This window comes from Eubalaena glacialis, chromosome 2, assembly GCF_028564815.1.
Source record: "Eubalaena glacialis isolate mEubGla1 chromosome 2, mEubGla1.1.hap2.+ XY, whole genome shotgun sequence".
In the NCBI taxonomy this organism is placed as follows: domain Eukaryota; kingdom Metazoa; phylum Chordata; class Mammalia; order Artiodactyla; family Balaenidae; genus Eubalaena; species Eubalaena glacialis.
The window spans coordinates 51,577,515-51,604,977 of NC_083717.1; the positions used below are offsets into that span (position 1 = coordinate 51,577,515).

The 27,463-nt window shown below is 41.2% G+C and overlaps 1 protein-coding gene across 3 annotated transcripts in view; it reads right to left on the reverse strand.

The window, feature by feature from the left end:
• The window catches only part of ADAMTS17 (ADAM metallopeptidase with thrombospondin type 1 motif 17), a 364,035-nt gene that overhangs the window by 132,181 nt on the left and 204,391 nt on the right, over positions 1 to 27,463 (reverse strand). For 2 of the 3 annotated variants that reach the window (XR_009699355.1, XM_061179998.1), the window contains exon 11: positions 28 to 132. Coding sequence is in view for 2 of the 3 variants with exons in the window: in XM_061179998.1 (XP_061035981.1) it covers positions 28 to 132 (105 nt within the window). In the remaining variant the exon portion in view is untranslated. The remainder of the gene's footprint in view (positions 1 to 27; positions 133 to 27,463) is intronic. The other variant, XM_061179999.1, reaches the window with a different exon arrangement.

Consider the following 27,463-nt stretch of genomic DNA (forward strand, 5'->3'; position numbering starts at 1 on the left):
GCTGGGGGCAGTGAGAAGCTGGGTTACCTTGTCTGCCCCACACTCTGTGCCATCCAGGGGAGGGTCCAGTTTGGTCTTGCAGGATGTATCTCCTTCCACCAGGCACCACAGTCCAGCGCACATCAGATGCTGCTGACAAGGGAAGGAACGTGACTGCCGAGAACTCCGCACACAGGTCACAATGGGGCCGGAAGGTGGGGCCCCCTGACCAATTTGGATTTGGGATTTGAAACATGAGGGGAAGAAGGAGGGTCATGTATCTGGATATCAAAAAAAATAGATGCATCATTTCAACTAGTTCATTTAGCTCAACAAAATTCCATGCATTTACTCCTAGGAGGGCTCACCTCCTGGGGGTTGAGCTCAGCAGTTCCTGCACTAGCTATTGAGGGCCTAGGAGGCATCCGATGCAGGCTGGAGCCTGGGAGCCCTTAACAAGCAGATACGTTCAATGTAGGAAGGTACAAGGCAGATTCCCACCAGTCTACAGAGCGCATGGGAAAAGAACCTCGGCAACCAAGTCTCCTCAGGGCGGGCTTGCTCTGGAGCTGAGGCTGGTGCAGCTGCTATGCAGCCTCAGGAGTGAGAACCCAACAGGTGATGTAGGCTCAGGGCTGCCCTGGGGTTAAAGAGGCAAACTTCAATCCTCCCCGAGGTCACCTGCTTGCTAGCTCCGCTGAGCCACCTGTGATTTCTTATAGTATTTCACCTAGAGAATGTCTTACCATCCATGAATATACAATTAAAATAATTCTACTAAAACAGGAAAAAGCATTTAAAAACACAGACTCATATTTTCCCATTTGTATTAACTGGAAACTTGGACATGGGTAAAGTACTCAGAATGAGACACTTTATCAAAATAACTGAAGCAGACATGGCAGGTGTCCTCCCCATCTGCCTCGGTCTCCCCTGCAGGACTCAGGGCAGACACCGTCCCCCCATATGGCCTGCTGCTCCCCTGATCTGCCTGCTAGAAGCCGTTCTCTGGCCACGGAGCAACCCTTGACCACAAGGGATGGGAGCTGGACACCTGTCCCTGGGTGGAATGGCTCTGAGGCAAGGTCCACACATCTGGCAAGGTCCCAGGGGTGGTCTGTTGTCCGCCCATCAGTGCACCTTGCTTGATCGCCCCTCATTTCCCTGCCCTCTCACAGTGCTTCCTGGGATCACTTCCCAGATAAACTCCTTGCACCCAAATCCTCGCCTTGTGGTCTGAAAATTGAGAACAGATGTACTTAAGGCTCTTTGAAAGACGCAGTACTTCCGGGATGCCAGACCCAATCATGGCGACAATGCCTGAGGGCTCCATCCTCCAGGGCCGTGGACCAGAGGGTACACCTCAGGCAGGGTCCCCATGCACAGCTCAGGGCAGTCCCTGCGGGGCTCACGAGGGTGTGAGGACTCAGTACAGAGGCCGCTGTTCCAAGTAATCGCGAACATCTGCGCAGAGGAGACGCGCAACTGTGCTGTCCAAAGTTGGAAAATGTTTAGATGTTGAAGGGACAGAAACAAAGGCGCAAAGGGAGGGAAAGCAGAACCGCAGGCTTGACAATGAGCTCAGAACAGCCCACAGCCCTTTTTCATTTTTCAAGTATGTCAGAGCTGCTCTGCGCCCCTAAAGAAGTTGATGAGTCGAGTGGAATTTTGCACATTTGGGTTCAGAAAAGCCTCCACATTCCCATTATTGTCCGCCTCTCAATGGAGAGTTAACAGGATGAGTGGCTGGAGCACAGCACCAGCTGGTCCCCATAAAGACCAACGGCACCTTGTTAAGTGTGTGATTTCATGCACTTTGACCTAAGAGCTCCTCCAGAGCATGGTGTCAGTGTGTGGACACGTATTCATGAGACAAGGCGGGCCCAGGAGGTGAATTTATGGGGTAGGAGTGTTTAGGATTAGGAGACCTAATTGCCCCTTAGGAGAGAGGAAGACAGTGGTGTGTGAGCTTTATAGACAGTGTTTTCTCGTAACTTTTCTAATCATCAAAGAAAAGGAGAATGAGGTCAGGCAAAGATTTCTTAAACAGAACAAAGAAAGTACTAGCCATAAAGGAAAAAAATTGATGAATTATACTACTTAATTATACTATTATACTAATTATACTATTAATTATACTATTTAATATTAAATATTAAAATGAGCTGGAATAGGGAAATGTTAAAATGAAGAACTTTTTTTTTTTTGGCTGCGCTGGGTCTTCATTGTTGCGCGCAGGCTTTTCTCTGGTTGTGGCGAGCAGGGGCTACTTTGTTGCAGTGCGCAGGCTTCTCATCGCGGTGGCTTCTCTTGTGGCAGAGCACGGGCTCTAGGTGCGCAGGCTTCAGTAGTTGCAGCACGCGGGCTCTGTAGTTTCAGCACGCAGGCCCCAGAGTGCGTGGGCTTCAGTAGTTGTGGCGCATGGGCTCAGTAGTTGCAACTCGTGGGCTCTAGAGCACTGGCTCAGTAGTTGTGATGCACAGGCTTAGTTGCCCCGCGGTATGTGGGATCTTCGCGGACCAGGGATTTAACCCGTGTCCCCTGCATTGGCAGGCGGATTCTTAACCACTGGACCACCAGGGAAGTCCCAAAATGAAGGACTTCTGTTTATCAAAGACAACTGTAAGAAAGTGAGAGATGTTTGCATTGGGAGAGAGATTTGTAAGGCACAGAACCAACAAAGATTTGTATCCAGAATATATATAAAACAAAACCCTAAAACTCCTACTGATCAATCAAGAAAAAGACCCAATAGAAGAATGGGCAGAGAAGGGGATTAACCAAGATGGCGGAGTAGAAGGACGTGCTCTCACTCCCTCTTGCGAGAGCACCAGAATCACAACTGGCTGCTGGACAATCATCGACAGGAAGACACTGGACTTCACCAAGGAGGATACCCCACGTCCAAGGACAGAGGAGAAGCCACAGTGAGACAGTAGGAGGGGCGCAATCAGAGTAAAATCAAATCCCATAACTGCTGGGTGGGTGACTCACAGACTGGCGAACACTTATACCACAGAAATCCACCCACTGGAGTGAAGGTTCTGAGCCCCACGTCAGGCTTCCCAACCTGGGGGTCCGGCAACGGGAGGAAGAATTCATAGAGAATCAGACTTTGAAGGCTAGTGGGAATTGATTGCAGGACTCCGACAGGACTGGGGGAAACAGAGACCCCACTCTTGGAGGGTGCACACGGAATAGTGTGCACATCGGGACCCAGGAGAAGGAGCAGTGACCCTGGGGGAGACGGAACCAGACCTACCTGCTAGTGTTGGAGGGTCTCCTGCAGAGGCGGGGGCTGGCTCTGTTTCACCGTGGGGACAGGGACACTGGCAGTGGAAGTACTCCTTGGCGTGAGCCCTCCCAGAGTCTGCCATTAGCCCCACCAAAGAGCCCAGGTAAGCTCCAGTGTTGGGTTGCCTCAGGCAAAACAACCAACAGGGAGGGAACCCAGCCCCACCCATCAACAGTAAAGTGGATTAAAGTTTACCGAGCTCTGACCGCCACAGCAACAGTCAGCTCTACCCACCACCAGAGGCTCCCATCAAGCCTCTTAGATAGCCTCAACCACCAGAGGGCAGACAGCAGAAGCAAGAAAAACTACAATCCTGCAGCCTGTGGAACAAAAACCACATTCACAGAAAGACAGACAAGATGAAAAGGCAGAGGGCTATATACCAGATGAAGGAACAAGAAAAAAGCCCAGAAAAACAACTAAATGAAGTGGAGATAGGCAACCTTCCAGAAAAAGAATTCAGAATAATGATAGTGAAGATGATCCAGGACCTTGGAATAAGAATGGAGGCAAAGATTGAGAAGATGCAAGAAATGATTAACAAAGACCTAGAAGAATTAAAGAACAAACAGAGATGACCAATACAATAACTGAAATGAAAACTACACTAGAAGGAATCAATAGCAGAATAACTGAGGCAGAAGAACGGATAAGTGACCTGGAAGACAGAAAGGTGGAATTCACTGTTGCGGAACAGACTAAAGAAAAAAGAATGAAAAGAAATGAAGACAGCCTAAGAGACCTCTGGGACAACATTAAACACAACAACATTCACATTATAGGGGTCCCAGAAGGAGAAGAGAGAGAGAAAGGACCAGAGAAAAGATTTGAAGAGATTATAGTCGAAAACTTCCCTAACGATGGGAAAGGAAATAGCCACCCAAGTCCAGGAAGCACAGAGGGTCCCATACAGGATAAACCCAAGGAGAAACACGCCGAGACACATAGTAATCAAAGTGGCAAAAATTAAAGACAAAGAAAAATTATTGAAAGCAGCAAGGGAAAAACGACAAATAACATACAAGGGAACTCCCATAAGGTTAACAGCTGATTTCTCGGCAGAAACTCTACAAGCCAGAAGGGAGTGGCATGATATACTTCAAGTGATGAAAGGGAAGAACCTACAACCAAGATTACTCTACCCGGCAAGGATCTCATTTAGATTTGATGGAGAAATCAAAAGCTTTACAGACAAGCAAAAGCTAAGAGAATTCAGCACCACCAAACCAGCTCTACAACAAATGTTAAAGGAAATTCTCTAAGTGGGAAACACAAGAGAAGAAAAGGACCTACAAAAACAAACCCAAAACAATTAAGAAAATGGTCATAGGAACATACATATCGATAATTACCTTAAACGTGAATGGATTAAATGCTCCAACCAAAAGACACAGGCTTGCTGAATGGATACAAAAACAAGACCCATATATATGCTGTCTACAAGAGACCCACTTTAGACCTAGGGACACATACAGACTGAAAGTGAGGGGATGGAAAAAGATATTCCATGCAAATGGAAATCAAAAGAAAGCTGGAGTAGCTATACTCATATCAGATAAAATAGACTTTAAAATAAAGAATGTTACAAGAGACAAGGAAGGACACTACATAATGATCAAGGGATCAATCCAAGAAGAAGATGTAACAATTATAAATATATATGCACCCAACATAGGAGCACCTCAATACATAAGGCAACTGCTAACAGCTATAAAAGAGGAAATTGACAGTAACACAATAATAGTGGGGGACTTTAACACCTCACTTACACCAATGGACAGATCATCCAAAATGAAAATAAATAGGGAAACAGAAGCTTTAAATGACACAATAGACCAGATAGATTTAATTGATATTTATAGGACATTCCATCCAAAAACAGCAGATTACACGTTCTTCTCAAGTGCACATGGAACATTCTCCAGGATAGATCACATCTTGGGTCACAGATCAAGCCTCAGTAAATTTAAGAGAATTGAAATCATATCAAGCATCTTTTCTGACCACAACGCTATGAGATTAGAAATGAATTACAGGGGAAAAAAATGTAAAAAACACAAACACATGGAGGCTAAACAATACGTTACTAAATAACCAAGAGATCACTGAAGAAATCAAAGAGGAAATCAAAAAATACCTAGAGACAAATGACAATGAAAACACGACGACCCAAAACCTATGGGATGCAGCAAAAGCAGTTCTAAGAGGGAAGTTTATAGCTATACAAGCCTACCTAAAGAAACAAGAAAAATCTCAAGTAAACAATCTAACCTTACACCTAAAGAAACTAGAGAAAGAAGAACAAACAAAACCCAAAGTTAGCAGAAGGAAAGAAATCATAAAGATCAGAGCAGAAATAAATGAAATAGAAACAAAGAAAACAATAGCAAAGATCAATAAAACTAAAAGCTGGTTCTTTGAGAAGATAAACAAAATTGATAAGCCATTAGCCAGACTCATCAAGAAAAAGAGGGAGAGGACTCAAATCAATAAAATCAGAAATGAAAAAGGAGAAGTTACAACAGACACCGCTGAAATACAAAGCATCCTAAGAGACTACTACAAGCAACTTTATGCCAATAAAATGGACAACCTGGAAGAAATGGACAAATTCTTAGAAAGGTATAACCTTCCAAGACTGAACCAGGAAGAAACAGAAAATATGAACAGACCAATCACAAGTAATGAAATTGAAACTGGGATTAAAAATCTTCCAACAAACAAAAGTCCAGGACCAGATGGCTTCACAGGTGAATTCTATCAAACATTTAGAGAAGAGCTAACACTTATCCTTCTCAAACTCTTCCAAAAAATTGCAGAGGAAGGAACACTCCCAAACTCATTCTATGAGGCCACCATCACCCTGATACCAAAACCAGACAAAGACACTACAAAAAAAGAAAATTACAGACCAATATCACTGATGAATATAGATGCAAAAATCCTCAACAAAATATTAGCAAACAGAATCCAACAACACATTAAAAGGATCATACACCACGATCAAGTGGGATTTATCCCAGGGATGCAAGGATTCTTCAATATACGCAAATCAATCAATGTGATACACCATATTAACAAAATGAAGAATAAAAACCATATGATCATCTCAATAGATGCAGAACAAGCTTTTGACAAAATTAAACACCCATTTATGATAAAAACTCTCCAGAAAGTGGGCATAGAGGGAACCTACCTCAACATAATAAAGGCCATATATGACAAACCCACAGCAAACATCATTCTCAACAGTGAAAAACTGAAAGCATTTCCTCTAAGATCAGGAACGAGACAAGGATGTCCACTCTCACCACTATTATTCAACATAGTTCTGGAAGTCTTAGCCACGGCAATCAGAGAAGAAAAAGAAATAAAAGGAATACAAATTGGAAAAGAAGAAGTAAAACTCACTGTTTGCAGATGACATGATACTATACATAGAGAATCCTAAAACTGCCACCAGAAAACTGCTAGAGCTAATTAATGAATACGGTAAAGTTGCAGGATACAAAATTAATGCACAGAAATCTCTTGCATTCCTATACACTAATGATGAAAAATCTGAAAGAGAAATTATGGAAACACTCCCATTTACCATTGCAACAAAAAGAATAAAATACCTAGGAATAAACCTGCCTAGGGAGACAAAAGACCTGTATGCAGAAAACTATAAGACACTGATGAAAGAAATTAAAGATGATACCAACAGATGGAGAGATATACCATGTTCTTGGATTGGAAGAATCAACATTGTGAAAATGACTATATTACCCAAAGCAATCTACAGATTCAATGCAATCCCTATCAAATTACCAATGGCATTTTTTACGGAGCTAGAACAAATCACCTTAAAATTTGTATGGAGACACAAAAGACCCCGAATAGCCAAAGCAGTCTTGAGGGAAAAAAACGGAGCTGGAGGAATCAGACTCCCTGACTTCAGCCTATACTACAAAGCTACAGTAATCAAGACAATATGGTACTGGCACAAAAACAGAAACATAGATCAATGGAACAAGATAGAAAGCCCAGAGATAAACCCACGCACCTATGGTCAACTAATCTATGACAAAGCAGGCAAAGATATACAATGGAGAAAAGACAGTCTCTTCAATAAGTGGTGCTGGGAAAACTGGACAGCTACATGTAAAAGAATGAAATTAGAATACTCCCTAACACCATACACAAAAATAAACTCCAAATGGATTAGAGACCTAAATGTAAGACCGGACACTATAAAACTCTTAGAGGAAAACATAGGAAGAACACTCTTTGACATAAATCACAGCAAGATCTTTTTTGATCCACCTCCTAGAGTAATGGAAATAAAAACAAAAATAAACAAATGGGACCTAATGAAACTTCAAAGCTTTTGCACAGCAAAGGAAACCATAAACAAGACGAAAAGACAACCCTCAGAATGGGAGAAAATATTTGCAAATGAATCAACGGACAAAGGATTAATCTCCAAAATATATAAACGGCTCATTCAGCTCAATATCAAAGAAACAAACACCCCAATCCAAAAATGGGCAGAAGACCTAAATAGACATTTCTCCAAAGAAGACATACAGACGGCCACGAAGCACATGAAATGATGCTCAACATCACTAATTATTAGAGAAATGCAAATCAAAACTACAATGAGGTATCACCTCACACCAGTTAGAATGGGCATCATCAGAAAATCTACAATCAACAAATGCTGGAGAGGGTGTGGAGAAAAGGGAACCCTCTTACACGGTTGGTGGGAATGTAAATTGATACAGCCACTATGGAGAACAATATGGAGGTTCCTTAAAAAACTAAAAATAGAATTACCATATGACCCAGCAATCCCACTACTGGGCATATACCCAAAGAAAACCGTAATTCAAAAAGACACATGCACCCGAATGTACATTGCAGCACTATTTACAATAGCCAGGTCATGGAAGCAACCTAAATGCCCATCAACAGACGAATGGATAAAGAAGTTGTGGTACATACATACAATGGAATATTACTCAGCCATAAAAAGGAGTGAAATTGAGTCATTTGTTGAGACGTGGATGGATCTAGAGACTGTCATACAGAGTGAAGTAAGTCAGAAAGAGAAAAACAAATATCGTATATTAACGCATGTATGTGGAACCTAGAAAAATGGTACAGATGAGCTGGTTTGCAGGGCAGAAGTTGAGGCACAGATGTAGAGAACAGACATATGGACATCAAGGGGGGAAAACTGCGGTGGGGTGGGGATGGTGGTGTGCTGAATTGGGCGATTGGGATTGACATGTATACACTGATGTGTATAAAATTGATGACTAATAAGAACCTGCAGTATAAAAAAACAAACAAACAAAACAACTAATACTAAACTTTCATTGGGTTATTTGTATGGAAATATGTTAATATAAATGTTTCAGACATTACATGAAATTTCCAAAAATCTTATATGTTCTGGTATAATGTTATAAGTCATAATCCTAGTTATTACTTTAAAATGTATATCTCAGAAATAACTAATTTTCTTGTCAACTGCATTATTATGAACTTTCATCAAATCTTTAACCGTGGTCATTTTTAAGTCTTTTGTCATTTACAGACAGTTCTGGGTGTACTCTGACGCTTTTGCAAATATGTTCCTATAAAAGAGTTTCATCTTCAAGAAATTCATGGAAAAGACTCTGACAAGTACAGGTTTCTGGTAACTGTACTGCTGAACTGAATGAATAAGCATTTTCAGAACTCTAATGAAAAACTGATGAACTCATAAAAGTGCTAACAAAAGATCAAGATGAAAAAAAAAATTAATTACATGGGACTGAGTGAACTGATGAGGATGAGTATAATTTTTGTGACTTTCTGTTTGAATTAAAAAAAAAATCCCACAAGGACTCAGAGGCAAAGAATATACAAATCAATTTTCATTGCAAAGTAAAGGAGCTGTTACAGTGGAGGATCACTGGACTGAATGTCAATATTATGACATAGTATGAGTGTGTTTCATGTTTGGTAATTGCAATCATTGTTGCTTTTGTTGTGGTCATCCATGTACAATGCTTGGTGTCAGTCTATTTATCTCTTGTAAAAATAAAATACGTTGTGTGTGTGTGAAAAAAAAAAAAGAATGGGCAAAAGATGTGAACAAACATTTCACATAAAAGGATATATATACATATAGGATGGCCAGAAAACATGAAAAGATGCTGTTTCATTAGTCATCAGAGAAAAGCAAATTAAAACCAACCAGCTAAAAAACACAAACAAACAAACAAAACCAACCAGCTACCTCTTCACACCGACCAAAATGGCTAGAACGAAAGAGATGGAGAATACCAAGTGTCAGCAAGGATGTGAGCACACCAAGTGTCTCATAAACTGATGATGAGATTCTTAGTTCCACAACTTTGGAAAACTCTTTGACAGTACTTACTAAAGCTGAAGACATGCAATACCAGCAATTCCACTCCTAGGTTTGTATCAAACAGGAATGTGTGTGTATGTTCACCAAAAACATTGTCAAGAATGTTCACAGCCACAGTATTTGTATTAGTTCCCAAGATGGAAACAACCCAAGCACCTATCAACAGCAGAACAGGTAAATTATGGTCTATTAGAACAATGGGATACTACATGACTCCATTTATATGAAGTTCAAAAATGAGTAAGAGAAAACTATAGTGTTGGGAGTCAGTTTAAAAACAATGAGGATAAGCAGAAAAGGTGACTGTAAAGCTGTAGCCTCTGACCTCAGCTTGGCCACCAGCATTGCTCTGTGCGCCCAAGCCAAGCAACTGCCTTTCTGTGATTCATTTTCACAGCTGAACAAATGGGTGGACAACACCAATGCTTGTCACTGTGATGACTTCTAGATGGATAGCTGGCACTCACGTCACGCTTTACAAATGACAAAGTGCTCTGACATCTGTCATCCTGAGGCTCACGACAGCCCTGGGAGGCAGGGCTTTCTCTCTTTTTTTTTCTTTTTCTGTTTTTGAAGTAGGTGAGTTTATTACTCATAGGTCCTGCAATAGTTAGTAGCAAGTCTTAAGGGCTCACTCAGGGAGGCCAAGACAAGATGCAGGCAGAGAGAGTGGCAATACTTGGACTCATGCCTTTATTAGCGACCATAGGTGAAATTCTTTGGGTTTCCCCAGTTGAGTGTGTATTGTTAAATTAGAATCAAAATGTGCAGTATTTTCTTTCTTTTTTAAAAAATTTTTATTGGAGTGTAGTTGATTTACAATGTTGTGTTAGTGTCAGGTGTACAGTAAAGTGAATCAGTTATACATATACATATAGCTACTCTTTTTTAAATTCTTTTCCCATATAGGTCATTACAGAGTACTGAGTAGAGTTCCCTGTGCTATACAGTAGGCCCTTATTAGTTACCTATTTTATATATAGTAGTGTGTATATGTCAATCCCAATCTCCCAATTCATCCACCCCCCCTTTCCCCCCAGTAACCATAAGTTTATTTTCTACACCTGTGACTGTATTTCTGTTTTGTAAATAAGTTCACTTGAACCATTTTTTTTTTTTTAGATTCTACACATAAGCCATATCATATGATATTTGTCTTTCTCTGTCTGACTTCATTCAGTATGACAATCTCTAGGCCCATCCATGTTGCTGCAAATGGCATTATTTTGTTCTTTTTTTTTTTTTTGGTTGCGTTGGGTCTTCGTTGCTGCACGTGGGCTTTCTCTAGTTGCGTCGAGTGGGGGCTACTCTTTGTTGCAGTGCGTGGGCTTCTCATTGCGGTGGCTTCTCTTTGTTGCAGAGCACGGGCTCTAGGCGTGTGGGCTTCAGTAGTTGTGGCACACAGGCTTACTTGCTCCGCGGCATGTGGGATCTTCCCGGACCAGGGATCGAACCCGTGTCCCCTGCCTTGACAGGCAGATTCTTAACCACTGAACCACCAGGGAAGTCCCTATTTTGTTCTTTTTATGGCTGAGTAATATTCCACTGTGTGTGTATATATATATCTTCTTTATCCATTCCTCCGTCAATGGACATTTAGGTTGCTTCCATGCCTTGGCTATTGTAAACAGTGCTGCAGTGAACATTGGAGTGCATGTATCTTTTCGAATTATGGTTTTCTCCGGATATATGCCCGGGAGTGGGATTGCTGGATCATATGGTAGTTCTATATTTAGTTTTTTAAGGAACCTCCAGACTATTCTCCATAATGGTTATACTAATTTACATTCCCACCAACAGTGTAGGAGGGTTCCCTTTTCTCCACACCCTCTTCAGCATTTATTGCTTGTAGATTTTTTAATGATGGCCATTCTGACCAGTGTGAGGTGATAACTCATTGTAGTTTTGATTTGCATTTCTCTAATAATAATAGTGATGTTGAGCATCTTTTCATGTGCTTTTTGGCCATCTGTGTGTCTTCTTTGGAGAAATGTCTATTTAGATCTTCTGCCCTTTTGATTGTGTTGTTTGTTTTTTTTGACATTGAGCTGCATGAGCTGTTTGTATATTTCCCACTTTTCCAATGAGGAGGCAGATGTTTGTGGACACCAAGGGCCCTGAGCTGGGTCAGAAACACAGGACTGGGAGTTTACTTATCAAGGTTCCTATTCTGGTTCTTGACCCATGTGGTGCCTACACAGGTGCATTCACTTTATAAAAACTAATCAAGCTCTAAACTTAGGGATTTGTGTACTTTTCTGTATGCATATTATAATTCAATAAAACTATTAAATAAGTAAATAAATGCTTAGACGGTGATGTAAGGTTATCTGGACTCAACTTATCACAAGGTAAAAGCAGGGAAATCACAGCTTCACAAGGAAATATAAGGATAAACCATATGTGCAGGAGGTCATACCTCAAAGCAGGAGAGAGTCTCTGCATGGTGAGCAGTCCCTGTAAGTTGGGACACACACACACACACACACACACACACACACACACACAGTCCTCTCATAAGGAGAGTTTCTGATAGCCTGGAAGCAGCCCTCCTTCTCCCTGACGTGAACATCCTATAAATAGCTGGTTCAGGAATAACTCAGAGGTGAACAATAGTAGAAAAGAAGCAGTACAGGATCTATACTAAGATACTATAAATAAAAAAGGGAGAAGAAACAGGAGGGAGAAAGCAGGTGAAGAATACTCATCAGACAATATGATCATGGAATGGCTAAAAACAATGTGCAAGCATAGTACTATTAATGTTTTAAAAACACAGTAATTGTCTTTTTTTTTTGCATTTGCAAAAAGCAAATACACAAGAACTAAGGGAAAAGACAGTCATGTCAAAGGAGATAAAATATGAGCTATAAGAACTTGATCAAGAAATGTAACAGAAAATAAAATCAGATGACCAATGATAACTAAAGTGAAAGCAGCATGAAGAAAAGACACACTACTGAATACACAGGGAGGTACATGGAGTTGATGATTGAGAAAAAGTGAATACAATAAAAATAGAAATGAACAAATAATTCAAAACAATTAAGAGGAAATGACAGATATGGAAGACACATAAAGGAGAGCTGACATAAGCATAAGTAGGAAGCAGGCAGACTGGACTTTCTCTATTTTTCCACTTTTCCAGTGAGGAGGTAGATGATTGTGGAGGTCAAGGACCCCAAGCTGGGTCAGAAGCATGGGACTCCTAAAGAAGAGAACTAAAGTAATGTAACAGGAGAGGTAGTTGAATATAAATTCAAGACCTATCCTGAAATGAAAGAAGATCTCAGTCTCAGATTGAAAAGCAAAGCCCTGTTCCAGGAAAAAAGGCAAAGAATGATGCACACAGAGGCATGTCCCAATAAAGTTACTGGATCTCAGAGATAAAGCAAAAAGATATTTTAGGCAGCCAGCCCACCACCCCCCCCCCAAAAAAAAATAAAGAGAGTAGGTCACGGATGATGGGAAAAGATATTAGGCTACAAGCACATTTCTCTACAGCAGCATTCACTGCCAGAAGGCAGTAGAGTAATGTTTAGAAAGACACAAGGAAACAAAATGTGACCCAAGAAGTTACTAGCAACTAAACTGTTGCTCAAGTATTTAGGTAACAGAAAAACATTTTTGAACATATAAAGAGTTAAATCCTCTTTTGTAGAAAATACTAAAGGATGAACTTCTGTCAACAAAGAAATGGATGGAAAACTCATGATAAAAGGATTGGAAGTGAGCACTGATCAAAGCATCTGACAAAAACAATGGAGGATTGAAGCTGGAGAACAGAATGCAGATGATACACCTCAGGTGAGGCAGAAATAATATTGATAAGAACAGGCTGGAAAAGAAGGTGCAGTGGGGTGGGGGCAATAGGAGATTGTCCCAATTTCGTCAGCTTTTCTAGCTGGGGGAGGAGAAAACATAACAGATAAACATAACTGAGATATAAGAACTTTTAAAGGTAAAATGTTAACCACTAAGAAAAAGAATAAAATTGAGTGGTGGAGGGAATGGAAAGGAAGGGTTTGGAGGTGGAAATGCATTCATTTCATCATGTTCATGGAGTTAGGAAACAGTAGAAACTCTAAAGAGAAGTGTGCCTGAGGCACTTTTGCTTCCGGCAAATGTCAGAATAGATACCCTGAGGGAGGCTGGGCTGCTCCTCCACTATACAAATAGTGAGGTGTTGTAATAAAACACAATTCTTATTGCTGAGCTCATCAGAAGTAAAAAGAACTATTCAAGGAAGCAAATACAAAATACACACATGGCTATATTTATACTTAATTACAAACATATTCCAATCTGTGGTAAGCACATACAAGGGGTGCATTTCCCTGAGGGCCGGCACTGATCCTGAAACTAGAGTTGGGAGAATAAGTTTTGGGCTGGCGGCAAGGTCACAAGCTCTACCTGAGACACCCAGATTAAACCAGGGAATCTGGAAGAGTGTTTACCAGTCCTAGAAGGATTGGTGGCATCTCCTGGCTTTCATTGAGATAAATATAAATTCTCCCTGAAGAAAAGCAACCACCACTCAGGCTCTCAGAATTTCATGGTTATCATCAATAAAATGTAAACTCACAATCAAGCATGTAAACATGAGTGACAGATGGCAGAAACAACAAGCAAAAGATTTAAATTCTCAAAGTGTTTTGATAATAGAGTTATCAGATACTGAATATACAATAACTCTATAAAATGTCTTAAAAAATAGAAGATGAGATCACATAAACAAGCTAGCAGCAAGATACTATTGAATGTGATGAGGCAAATTTGAAAAAAAACCTAGAAAGAACTTTAAAAAATCAAATATATAATTGTTGAAGAAAATCAATGGTTTTTGGCACCACTGAAAGAGAGATTTAGTGACTAGGAAATAGATATGAAGAAATTATACAGAATGCAGCATGGAGAGAAAAGGAGGAGGGAAATAAAAAAAGTGGGTTAAGAGATATGATAGACAGAGTGAGAAATACTGATGGATGTGTCTAATCATAGTCCTGGGAAAAGAGAATAGAAAGAATGGGACAGAGGCAACATTTGAGAAGAAAATAGCTGATGTAGAAGATATACCATGTAGAATAAAGAGTTCCCTGACTTAGTAGTAGGAGTCTTCTAATATGGCTTCAATATCCCTGTCTCCTGATATTCATGCCCTTGTGTAACACCTTCCCCTTGGCATGAAACAACTGGCTTGCTTTGAATCCATAGAATGCAGTAAAAGTGATAGAATCTCAGTTTAAGCAACTCCTGGGTCAAAGGGAAAGTTATAACTAAAGTTGCAGATAAAGAAGAAAATAATAAAGGTGAAAACACAGATATCGTGACAAATGGAGTGCTTTAAGGAATATTCAGAGTCTCAAATACTAATATTAGTAAACAAGAAGAAAATAAATTGTGTCCATTTCAAGAAGTTTGAAAGGGGACAATATAAATCTATAAGAAAACAGAATAAATTAATAAAGATAAAAGGAGAAATTTATTATTTAGGAAACAGAAAAACCATAGAAAAATATAAGAGTTGGCTCTTTGGGGGGAAAAAATGACTGGATAAACTATAATAATCATCCAGATCTCTCCATGGATGCTAAAAAGACATTTAATAAAATTCAATCACAATCTCTTATTAAAACATTTTGTTAAAATATTTTAACAAAATAAAATATAAATAAATGGATATTTCCTTAACTTGATAAAATATCTATCTCATGGGGAAACATCAGAAGCATTCTTATTAAAGTCAGGAAGAAGAAAAGGGTGTCCATTATCACAACTCTTAGTGTTATTTTAGGTGAGAGAAAGAATTAGGGGCTAATATGGAGTTATATAACTAGAAAACCCAAATGACTCAACTGTTATAATCTCTAAAAGGATTCAGTAAGATGGGTAAGTATAAAACTAAGATACTGTAATCAAAGCTCTTTATGAATACAAAATACAACCAATTTCAAAGATATAATGGAATAAAAGACCCATTAAATAGGAAAAAAACATTCCATAGGAATAAATATATTAAGAAACTTGTAAGATCTACATTAAAAAAAAAAAAAACTTTAAAATTCCCCTGAGTCAGGGAGGGAAGTTATCTTGAATGGATGTAAAGGAACACTATGTAGAAAGACTTAAAGTATAAAATTATATATTTTTCCCTAAGTTAATCTATAAACTAATGTAATGGAATTTAAAATACCAATGCAATTTAGAATTAAACAATCAGATTCTAAAGACCATATGGAAAAATAAACAAGAAATAATAGCCAGTAAAATTGTGAAAAAGCATATGTTTAGTGTATTAAAATATTTTATAAAGCCACAGTATGTAAATATTAAGAGGTACATGATTACACTAGTGGAACAGACTGGAAAATCCAGAAATATAAAGAAATATAAAAATATATTAAAAAAAAGACATACAGAAATGTATATTATAAAGGTGGCATTTCAAATTTATGGGGAGAAATGAATTATTCAATAAATGGTATGGAGCCACCTGAGTAGCCATCTGGAAGGAAAGTGAGGTTGGACCCCTACCTCACACCTTACCCTAAAATAAATGACTGCTGGATTAAGGATTTAAACATAAAAATTAAACCATAAAAGTACTAGAAGAAGCCATGAGAATTAAATTTATTTACAGTTTAGGAGCGGGAAAGACCTTTCTAAACATGGCACAAAACCAGAAGCCTTAAGAAGAGATTGATATATTTCACTTTACACTCACACACACACATGCACACTTCTGCCTGACATAAAATATGATAAACAAAATAAAAAACAAATAAACTGGAAAAAAAGAACATTTGCAACTCATATTTCAGCTAAAGAGCCAATTTCCTTAGTAATTAAAACTTCTAACAACTTACTAAAAAAAAATCAATAATACAATATAAAAAAGATTTAAGAAGACAGTTCACAGAAAAGAGAACACAACTGGATTTTTAATATATGAAGAAATGCTCAAACTTATTACAAGAGAAATGCCATTCAACTTGCAACAGGCTCATTTCTTGAATGTTCAGATTGGCACAGCTCAGATAGATTGGAAGAAGGTGTGGGAATCAGGCACTTCCAAGTGGTGTTTGTGGGATGGTAAACAGATAAGCTCTTGTGGGAGGTCAATCTGGCAACATCTATCAACAGTGGAGGCATGAACCTGATTTCACATAAAGTTCAAAGACAGGCACACTAATCTGTGGGATCAGAAAGTAAGATAGTAATTATCGCTGGGGGTTAGTGAACAGAAGGGGGCTTTGGGGGGCTGCTGGAATTGTTGAAACGCTGTACTTCTTCATGCTGGTTATGCTGGTGTGTTCAGTTTGTGAAAAATGAATGTGACTGTACATTTATGATTTGAGCACTTTTCTGTGTATTTCACATTGTGTTACAGGTGAATAAAACTACAAAAAAATATATATGTGCGAAAATGACCTTTAACCCACTTCTAGGTATTTACCTTATACATTAATGGCTTTCAATTGGGGACAATTTTGCACACACACCCTCTGCCCCGCCCCAGAGGAACCTGGCAACATCTGAAGACTTTTTTCTGTTGTCCCAAATAGGGGGATGCTCCTGACTTATAGTCGGTAGAGACTAAACATCCTACTGGGCACAAAACAACCCCACAACAAAGAATGATCCAGCCCCAGATGTCAGTAGCGCTTGGGATCAGGATACTTGGATGCAGATCAACTCAAAAGTAATAACAAAAGGAAAACCAGTAAGTTACAGTGGAGAAGACTGCAAGACACCACCCTAACCAGGTGACTGAGAGTAACAGCACCAGTAATAAGACCACGGCACCTCTGTGGTCTCCTTGATAATGCATAACCCCAATCCAAGCACTGAGAAAACATCAGACAAACCCAGACTGGTACTCTTCAAGTGTCAAGGTCATGAAAGACCCAGAAAGACTGAGGAACTGCCACAGATGGGAGGAGACAAAGGAGACCTGACAACTAAATGCAAAATGGGACCCTGGTACAGAAAAAGGAGAATAGTGAGGAAACTGGTGAAATCTGAATGTATGTTAGCTAATATCATACCACAGTAATTTCCTGACTTTGATAATGTAAGATGTGAACAGAGAAGGAAGCTGGGTAAAAAGTGTATACTTTCTGTACTATTTTTGTAACTCTTCTTTAAGTCTAAAATTACCTCACAATAAAAAGTTTTAAGAATAACACAATCTGTGGTTAAAAAAAAAAAAACAAAAAAACATGGGGCAACTCAATTTTCATTGGTATTAAACAACTCTAAAATGTACTGTTAAGAGAAAAAAGCAAGATGCACATCAGTATGGTAGCATGCTAATATTAGCATGAAAAAGGAAACATATAAATGGTTAATTCTGGATTTTATACCTTGGGCATATATTGATCATTCAGAAAATAATTCTGAAAAGTCACACAGATAATCAACCAACCATCTGTGGTGGAGATGGTCTTTGCTGTAATTATTTAGTGCTCACAGTGCATATTTACAAAGAACTGATTAGACAAATTAAAAATGGCAAATGTGGCTTTTCCAGAGTGAATTCTTTCTTTTCACCCTCAATGCCACTGCCTTGTTTTATCCTCTTCCTCTCTCAGCTGGACAGCTGCAATAGTTCCTAGAAGGTCTTCTTGACTATAATCTTTTTCATGCTCAACACACTTGCAAAATCTTCTGAAAACACAGATCTTGACTTAAACCATACCTCACTCCCTTCAGGACTAAAACCCCTACGACACAGCTCCACATTTATTTAGCTCCTGCCCCTCACTTTTCCCTGTCTGCACCTGACTACCCATAGTCCACAGACACTCGGTGACCTCGCTGGCCCTGCTCCAGGCCCACCTCCCTGCAGGCTGTTCACCCCTACTGGAGACAGAGCATGGACAGCGAGAATGACCTGCTGCCTGCCCTCAAGAGCACTCAGGCCAGGGAAGGGACCAGGGCTAAATTATCTTAACAGAGAGCCAGGAAATCACCTGCCATATTCTTCCCCACCCTTGTGAAGTCTTTCCTCCTTTTCTCCATTCCCACCAGGAAGAACCCTGATGGGTTCTAAGAGTGCTCCAACCTAACTGGTCCCGTGGCTGACAGTCCCATGTGTCTCACCTCCCACCCCCTCGCCCCTCGATCCTGAACTCCCGGGGGGCAGCAGCTGTGTCTTATCGCCTCCTCATCTCATTAGCACACATCTGGCAGCACATGGTACAGACCCAAAGAAGACATGCTGAGTGAATCAATGAATGAATGAATGAACAAATAAATTCATATGTCAAGCAGTGCAAGGCTTCAGCAGAGACAGAGAAAAGCTGACACATTCCAAGCATTTACCCAGCCCAGGCATCAGGCTAAAAGCTTTACCAGAATTCCTCATTACTACTCACACAACTTCATGAGACAGAAACTGTCACTACTCACATTTTGCAGACGAGGAAATAGAATTAAGTGACCTGCCCAAGCCGCAGGGCTGGAACCTGTCCTGACCCCAGAACACACTCTTACCCATTGGTTATATTGCCTATGGGTCCCCAATTTCCTCTCCCCACTCCCCCACCCACCCACCTCTGATCTTGCATCCTCTCCGTCAGCCGGCCTTCAGAGCTCATCCCTGTCTTATTTGCGGTGGAATGGACTGCTCTGTGCCCTCTGCCCAAGGTGTTTTATCAGCAAGCATTGTTGGGAAGCTTAATCTTTGGCTTAAATGAAATGGAAAGCCATGGGTCCAGTCCAAAGAGCAAGGAAAAGAAAATGGATCCCTGGTTCTAGCATCTGTTACCTCACTAGCCACATTTAAGGTTTGTTGAAAGTCATGCGGAGAACATTTTGCCGCAGAATTCCTCAAGGTGCTGCATGACAAATAAGCCTGGGCCGAGCTTCCTTCCTTGGAGTACCATGGAAATGCGGGGAAGGTCTGAATTTCCCAGGACAAAGACACGACTGCTCATGCCTTCAAGGCTTTGTCGTTTTCTTCACCTGGTGGTCTCCCTCTTAAGAACTCTCAAGGTTATTTTGGCACTCTTCATGCACTGTTTGGAGAGCAGCTCTGACTCAAGATAATACTGAAGGGAATGGTTATGTAAAAGCCCTCAGAAATCTGTTGCTGATAACATAAGCCAAAAGGGAGATAAAATGCTAAGAGCTGGATGAAAAATTATTCATCCAAAATTTCCACACATAACTACTGTGGTTTGAAGCCTTCCCCCAGGCCAGCGTGCCAGCCCCACTTCTGGAAGGCTGGTTACTCCTTCCATGTTCCTGAAGGTTGCAGAGACTGTCACCTGGCTGGGGACACCTGGGGTGGGTGCTGCTGGGTGAGAGTAGGGCTGGGGCACTGGGCACTCAGCTGGCAAGGAGGGTGGGCAAGAAGTGAAGGATAACACACAACTTGCAAAGTCTGGAGAGCTCTGTGAGGAGGCAGTCCACTGTAAAGGTTCAAACACTTCCGGAAAATTGGGGCCCTCTACTGCCAAAGTTCAACAGTTCTGAGAGAGGTGGCAGATGCTGGGAAGGAAGCCGAGACTGAGGCGGGCAAGCGGCTTTCGACCTGGCGTCCAGCCAGGCCCTGTCTCTCTGCGAGGAGCAGGGCAAGGCTCCTGGTCCACCAGCCACCACCCCCCACCCCACCCCACCGCCCCCGGCCAGGTACACTGGCATTAAAGGGGCAGGTTTCATTTAGATCAGCAGTTCCCAAACCAGGCTGAGCCTGAGAATCTCCGGGGAAGCTGAATAAAAAGAAATAGCTGAAGCCCGTCCCCCAGAGATTCTAACACAGAAGGTCCGGAGTGAGGCACACACACTGCTGCCATTCTCTGGAGGAGATTCTAATGACTCACCAGGTTTAGAAACGACCAACATCAGAGAAAAGAATATTGTTGGTTCCAAGGTGGAATTCCAACACCCTGAGCTTCCTGGATACCACAGGGATCTCCATCCATCAAGATGACCATGAGAGTCTCCCTGGGACTTGGGAAAGGACAGAAAGAGGCTTCCCAGCCTGGGGACTGGAAGCACACCAAGAGAGAGATACTGGACCCTGGAGAGCAATTCCTGGAGGTTACAGGCTCCCAGAGTGGCAGGAGGAGTGGTGAGGACAGACAGGGACAGATGCAGAAAAGGACCAGGCAACGAGACTGTCAGCTAAACAGCATCTCCTCTACCACTGACTCCAGGAAATGAGTTGATGGAAAAAATGATATAGCTAACGTTTACTGAGCACCTACTGTGTGCTAAGTGCTCTAGTTCATTTGTTACTTAACCCTCATAACAACTCTATGCTGTGTAAGTAGAATTAATTTTCCCATTTTGCAGATTAGAAAACGGAGGCATAGAGAGACTACGTAACATGCTCAAGAGATGGAGGCAGGACATGACCCTGGGCAGCATGACTGGAGAACCCATCTTCTTAACCACTGTGTGATATGGACAGCACCTCCATGGTGTGCTGAAGGCCAGAAGAATTAAATGGAAAAGAGCAAAGGCGCGAACATTAGGTAGAAAAGAATGCATAAGACCCTCTAATGCTGATTACCATTCTAGACACTGTTGCCTTCCTGCAACAACTGGCTTATAGCTTCTGTGCTCAATATTTTTTTTAAAAAACAGCATAATATGCACGTCTCAGTCCACTGCACACGCCATGACACATTGGCACACCCCTGCTCAAGTCAACCAATGAGGCTGTTATGCATCACTTCCCAGCACCTTCCTTTCCCCGTGGGGCAGTCAGGCATGGGCTTTGGAGCAGTGATGGTGGCATGTTTTGCTGAGATGCAGGAAGGATAGAGGGACAAGTGATCATTACATAGCACCTTTCAACTAAGAATCTCCAGGAACCAGGTGAGGAGGGGGGACAGATAAATTTCTCTTTCATATTGAAAAGGGTTGAGGGCTTTGTGATGCCATGATCCTTGGCAGAACGTTACCCTAACTCCCCACTTCTTGCTTCTGTCTCCAGTAGCAATGGCACACTCTTCCTCTCAGCTGATAATAACTACTTCTGGCCTTCTCACCCTCTGTTTCACCTGGCAGAATATCTGACCTTAAATAGCTTTAAGTCTTGTTAAATAATGACTTTGCTTTGCAAGCGACTTTGCTGATGTAGACAGGAGGAACTTGTAATCATAAAAAAAGATGGATTGGGCTAATTGCATAAAGTTCATTTCCCCTTTCTAATAAATATTTACCATCCAATGTTTATAACTTTTAATGTTTGGACTTTCTTGAAATGCTTTATTGAATTAAAACCATCACATTACCATTGGCTAAAAGAGGAGACAGCTATATTTGCCAACAACTTCTGCAACAAATGCCAGCTATTGATGCCAATTTTTTTTCCTTTGGTAGTTCATATTTCCACAGACAGCTTTGTGCCTTACAATACCCGCATTCTGCAGACAGACATGAAAGATGCAATGATGATGGTGTGGGGATCTCCAGAGCCCTAGAAATGAAAATGGACTGTATTTTAATTTTTCTTCATTCTCTGGTATGCAAATGTTTAAAAGAGCAGAAATATTTGAAGCTAGGCTGCTCCCAAAGCAACTGTAATGTTTTTCCAAAGTTATTTACCTTATACCCTTGGATAAGGAAGTGGCTCTTAATTTTGTTTGGTCTTAAAATGGTTACGAATTGTGAATGCCAAAAGAAGAACACACACAGAAGTCCAATCAGAAGGAAGTTCAGTATTGAAAATTCCACCTAAAGAAGAGGAATAGTCACAGAAAGGCAGCCCGTCCCTTGGGGAGCAAATGCTGACTGGCCACTGCCTAGCACCCAGCACCTGGCCTTGTACTCTGAAGTATATGGTGGAGCCTATGAACCCTTCTCAGAATAATATTGGTCAGTGCATAATTATAAAATACATAAGTTTAGCAACAAAACAATTAAGTTCAAATATAATGCAAAATACAAATTTTTAATATAGTAACACATGTGTTTCCTTGTCAACACATTATATAAGATCTGGCCCTAGGTCTAATAACAACTGTAATTTTGAACTAGTCATGAGTATAAATGATAATTCCAAATAGCTGCTACAACTTTCATGCAGTATGAAAAGGATCTGTGATTCCTAATCACGTGACAGTCACAGGTACTGCTGAGACTGCTGTGGCGTATTGCCCACACTCATAATGGAAGGAAATACTCATTTTGGTTACAGGTTGGAGAAAAATAAGGATGTGATCTTTTCCCTATCCCTGTTCACAAATCCTCTGAAATCTATCTGCAGACCCTAGCTCAGAACCCCTGCTTTTACACAATAACAAAGATGCGTCCATGAGAAACGTGATCCCCTGAGACTGTATCCTCTACCTTCCGCCAAGGATAAGATTTTGTTCCTCGTAAGAGGCAGCAGCAAAATGAAAACTGCCCACCAGTAGTCACGGTGGTTAGTATTTTTCTCAAAATATAATCTATCCAGTTTCTTTTCTTCTTATTTTTATGGTCTGTATTCCAGAAAAAGAAAAAGAAAATGTTCAACTCTTGAAGCACCAATGTGTTTTGTGGTTTTATTCCCTTGGCAGCGTCCATACTGTGTTACACCCCATTATTATTTTCTTTTCTGTAATAGGCTTAAAGTTCTAGAAATGTTTTAAGACAGAAGATTCACACACATGCACGCACACACAACCCACTTGCCTCATTAATGTTTCTGTGCTTTTCCAAGCTACCCCCAAAGGCCCGGTGCAGGAATGCAAGCTGAGGGGGTTGCCAGGGAAGTCCTCCTCATGGACACAGCTTTGGGGGAGCCAGGACTTGGGAACACAGACAGCAGCGTTCCCAACTGGCATGCATGTGTGTGGTTTTTAAGAAATTCCTCCAGATTTTTGGAGTTGTAATGTCTTCACGATATTCATCCCCCTAAAACTCCTGGCTATGAGTGTTGTCCTTCTTTTTCATGGCATCTAGTTGGTAGTAATTTTTTTTTCCTATTAAAAAGGTGTAGAATTCTAAGGTGGCAGGCTTTTTTTCTTTCAGTGCTTTAAAGATGCTGCTCCATGGTCTTTCTTCACTTGCATTGTTTCTAATGAGAAATATGCTGTCGTTCCTACCTTGGTTTATCTCTACATAACTTGTCTTTTTTCCTCTGGCTCTTTTAAGATTTTCTCTTCATCACCACTTTTAAGCAATTTGATTATGATGAGCTTTGGTCTGGATTTCTTCATGTTTCTTGGGGTTCATTGAGCATCTTGGATCTGTGGGCTTGTGATTTTCATCAAATTTGAAAAAACTGTCAGCAATGACTTCTTTAAATATTATTTTAGTCCTCTCTCTCTCACCTCCTTCAGGGCATCAATCACATATGTCTTAGGCCACCTGAAGTCCCACAGTTCTCTTTGTTTTCAGTCTTTTTTCTCATTGTGTTTCACTTTGGATAGCTTCAATTGCTTTATCTTCAGCAGTCATCTCTTCTGTAATCTCTTATTTGCTAGAAATCTCAAGTAGGGTATCTTTCATCTTAAATATTGTAGTTTTCATTTCTAGAAATACCAGTAGGATCTTTTCCATATCTTCCATATCTCTACTTAACATGTTCAATCTTTCTTTTTGCTACCTTCCTGAACCTGGAATATGGTTATAACTATTGTTTTAATGCCTTTGTCTACTAATTCTATCACCTGTGTCATTTCTAGGTCAGTTTTGATTGATTTTTCTCCTCATTATGGTTGTATTTTCCTGCTCCTTTGAAGGCCTGGTAATTTTTTATTTGATGCTAGACATTGTGAATTTTATTTTACTGAGTGCTGGTTTTGTATCTCTATAAATGTTTCTGAGCTTTGTTCTAGGACTTGGCTAAGTTACTTGGAAACAGTTTGATCCTTTCAGATTTTGCTTTTAAGCTTTATTGGGTGGGACCAGATCAGCATTTAGTGTGGGGCTAGTTTTGCCACTCTACTGATACAACACCCTTCTGTGTACACTACCTGATGCCCATGTGAGCCTCAGAGATTGTTCCCTCTAAGATTTTCAGATGGTTCTTTTCCTGGCCTTGGGTAGTTTTCTCACACACATGCGTTTCTCAGTACTAAACTGAAGATTCGTGCAGATCCTGTGCAGATTTCTGAGGTTCTCTCTTTGTAAAGCTCTTTTGTCTGTGGTACTCTGCTCTGTGAACACTAGCTGCCTCAGCCTCCCAGTACTCCTGGCTCTGTTTCTTCAACTCAAGAAGTCTGCTGCTTCTTCACAGCCCTCCCTCTCTATGCCACAGCCTGAAGACTGCCCAGGCAGTAAACCAGGACAATCAGAGGGTTCACCTCATTTGTTTCACATCTCCCAAGGATCACAGTCCTTCCTTGCTTGATGGCCACTGTCTTGAAAATCGTTGTTTCATATATTTCATCTGATTTCTTAGTTGCTTCAGGTGGGAGGATAAATCTGGTCCCTGATACTCCATCTTGGCCAAAGGCAGATGTCAGGATAAGAAATTTAAAGGCAATATTGGGACCATGATCATTTCATTACATGATATCCATTTCAATCCTCAAGGGCATTAAAGAATAATGATGGTTATAGAGATCAATTGGGCATTGGATTACACGACATTTCGGTTGGCGCTGAAGGTCTCTGGAGTTTTGTATAATGCTTAATTTTTCATGGCCCTGAGGAGTTCAATATAGAAAAATGCTGATCCTGGAGATGTACCAAGATAGATTAGTTCTGTGCCCCCACAGTGGGGAGCCAGTGTTATCCAGAAAGGTAACAGCAACACATTCATCAGCTCAAATGATTGGGTGCTTACTTTGTGACAGACCCAGTCCTCAGCACCTTACATGTATTAACTCACCAGGAGTCTCAGATTTTAACAATGAGGATATTAATTAATGCACAGAGAGAGACACGGCCACTAGAAAGCAGGCTGCAGCCTCTCACTACCAGACTTGTACTGTCCTGGGAGGAAGCCACAGGAAAGGTTTGTATGAACCCTTGCAAGATATTTGACAGAGTCTTACATGTATGTTGGTGAACCAGATGGAGAAATGTGGACTCAGGCTTAGAGAGCCAATTCATTTTACGGGGAGGCCTGTAAGGGTTTCTCCCTTGCCTGTGAACTTGTCCAGTCTCATCAGTGGTTGGGTGAAGTCACATTAGAACTTAAATTTACTGTTAGGGTCATGAATGGATTTCAGAGCAACACATACTTGAACATCTACTATGTGCCAGGCACTGGCTGAGGCAGTTGGAAAATATTGTTGAGGAAAAGTAAGATTATTGCCCTTGAAGGATTTAAAATCTAGAAGAGGGAGATTATCAAAACAATAGTCATATAAACAAGCAAATTATATAGCATGTTAAAAGATGATAAGTTTATGAAAGCAGGGTTTTCCCTTAGGGGATCAGGAGATCTGGGTGCCACAAAGGTGGCAGGGGAGAGTTACCTGATGGAAATTTTAAATAGGGTGGTAGGTTTCCTTGAGGAGGTTACATTTGAACAAACAAACAAACACATAAAAACTCAAAAAAGATGAGGGGCTCAGTCACGTGGACAACTGAGAGAAGACCGTCCAAGTAGAGGAAACAGCCAGCAGGAAGCAGAGTGCATCCCCACCAGGAGCGTGCCTTGTGGGTTCGAGGAAGAGGAGGAAGGCAAGTAGAACTGGAACAGAATAGATGAAAGGGAGTGAATAAGGGGATGAGGACCAGGAGGAAGAGAACGAGGCTCATCCCAGCACCAGAGTCCGTTTTACAGGGGGAAGAAAGGAACAGTACAACATATGTGTGCCTCCTGTTATACTGAACATCAACTGAAACACAGATCTATAAACGCACAAATGAGCAAAACACCAATCAAGCGAGCTTTAGAATCCCACAGGGTGGTGCCTGGGTGAGATTCCAACGATGTGTCCTAGGCCTAGGGCAGCATCCCCAAGTCCTGGGTCCCAGCAGGCAACTGCCTCTCTCATCCACCAGTGCCTCTTTGGCATTAGTATGACATTTTCCCCAGCGTGAGAAGTTACTGCTTTCTAACTGGTAGATTTGTGCTGAAGGAAGCACCACCAGCCTTGCAAGCAGGATGATCACCACCAGCTAAGGCTGATGCTGAGTCAGCTGAGCACCTCCACACCCCTAAGGAGTCACTCCTGCTGAGACAGGCTGGGACCTGGGACCTGGGACCTGGGACCCTCTGCTGCAGTGCTTGCACCTGGACAAATGTCTCCTCAAGCAACAAAATACAAAGAAACTGTAAGGAACTAAAAATAACTGCGTGCAGACTTCCCTGGTGGTCCAGTGGCTAAGACTCCACGCTCCCAATGCAGGCGGCCCAGGTTCAATCCCTGGTCAGGGAACTAGATCCCGCATGCCACAACGAAGAGTTCGCATGCCGCAACTAAAAGATCCCGCATGCAGCAACTAAGACCCGGCACAGCCAAATTAATTAATTAATTAATTAAAAACAAACAAACAAACCAATCGTGTGCATGCACATTTGGGGCAAATTCTGGACAGCAAGATACAAAAAGACCAAAGCAAACCAACTGCCACTTCTGAACAGCCAGGAGCAAAAACAGGGCGTCGGGAGCAGAAGCAGGATACTGCACATGCCCCCTGCACACAACACCACCAAAGGGGTGGTCAAATCACCTAGGCCACCCCTCCAGCCCGACCCCTGGATCCGTCCCTACCCTCACCCCATATAAGGAACCCTCAGGGAGCGAGCAAGCAAAGGAACCTGTTACTTGTTCTCACTACCCCCATGCTGTAGCAGGGGCCCCAATAAAGCCTTGCCTGAATTTCTTGTCTGGCCTCTGATCAGTTTCTATTGATTAAGGAGGCCAAGAAACCTG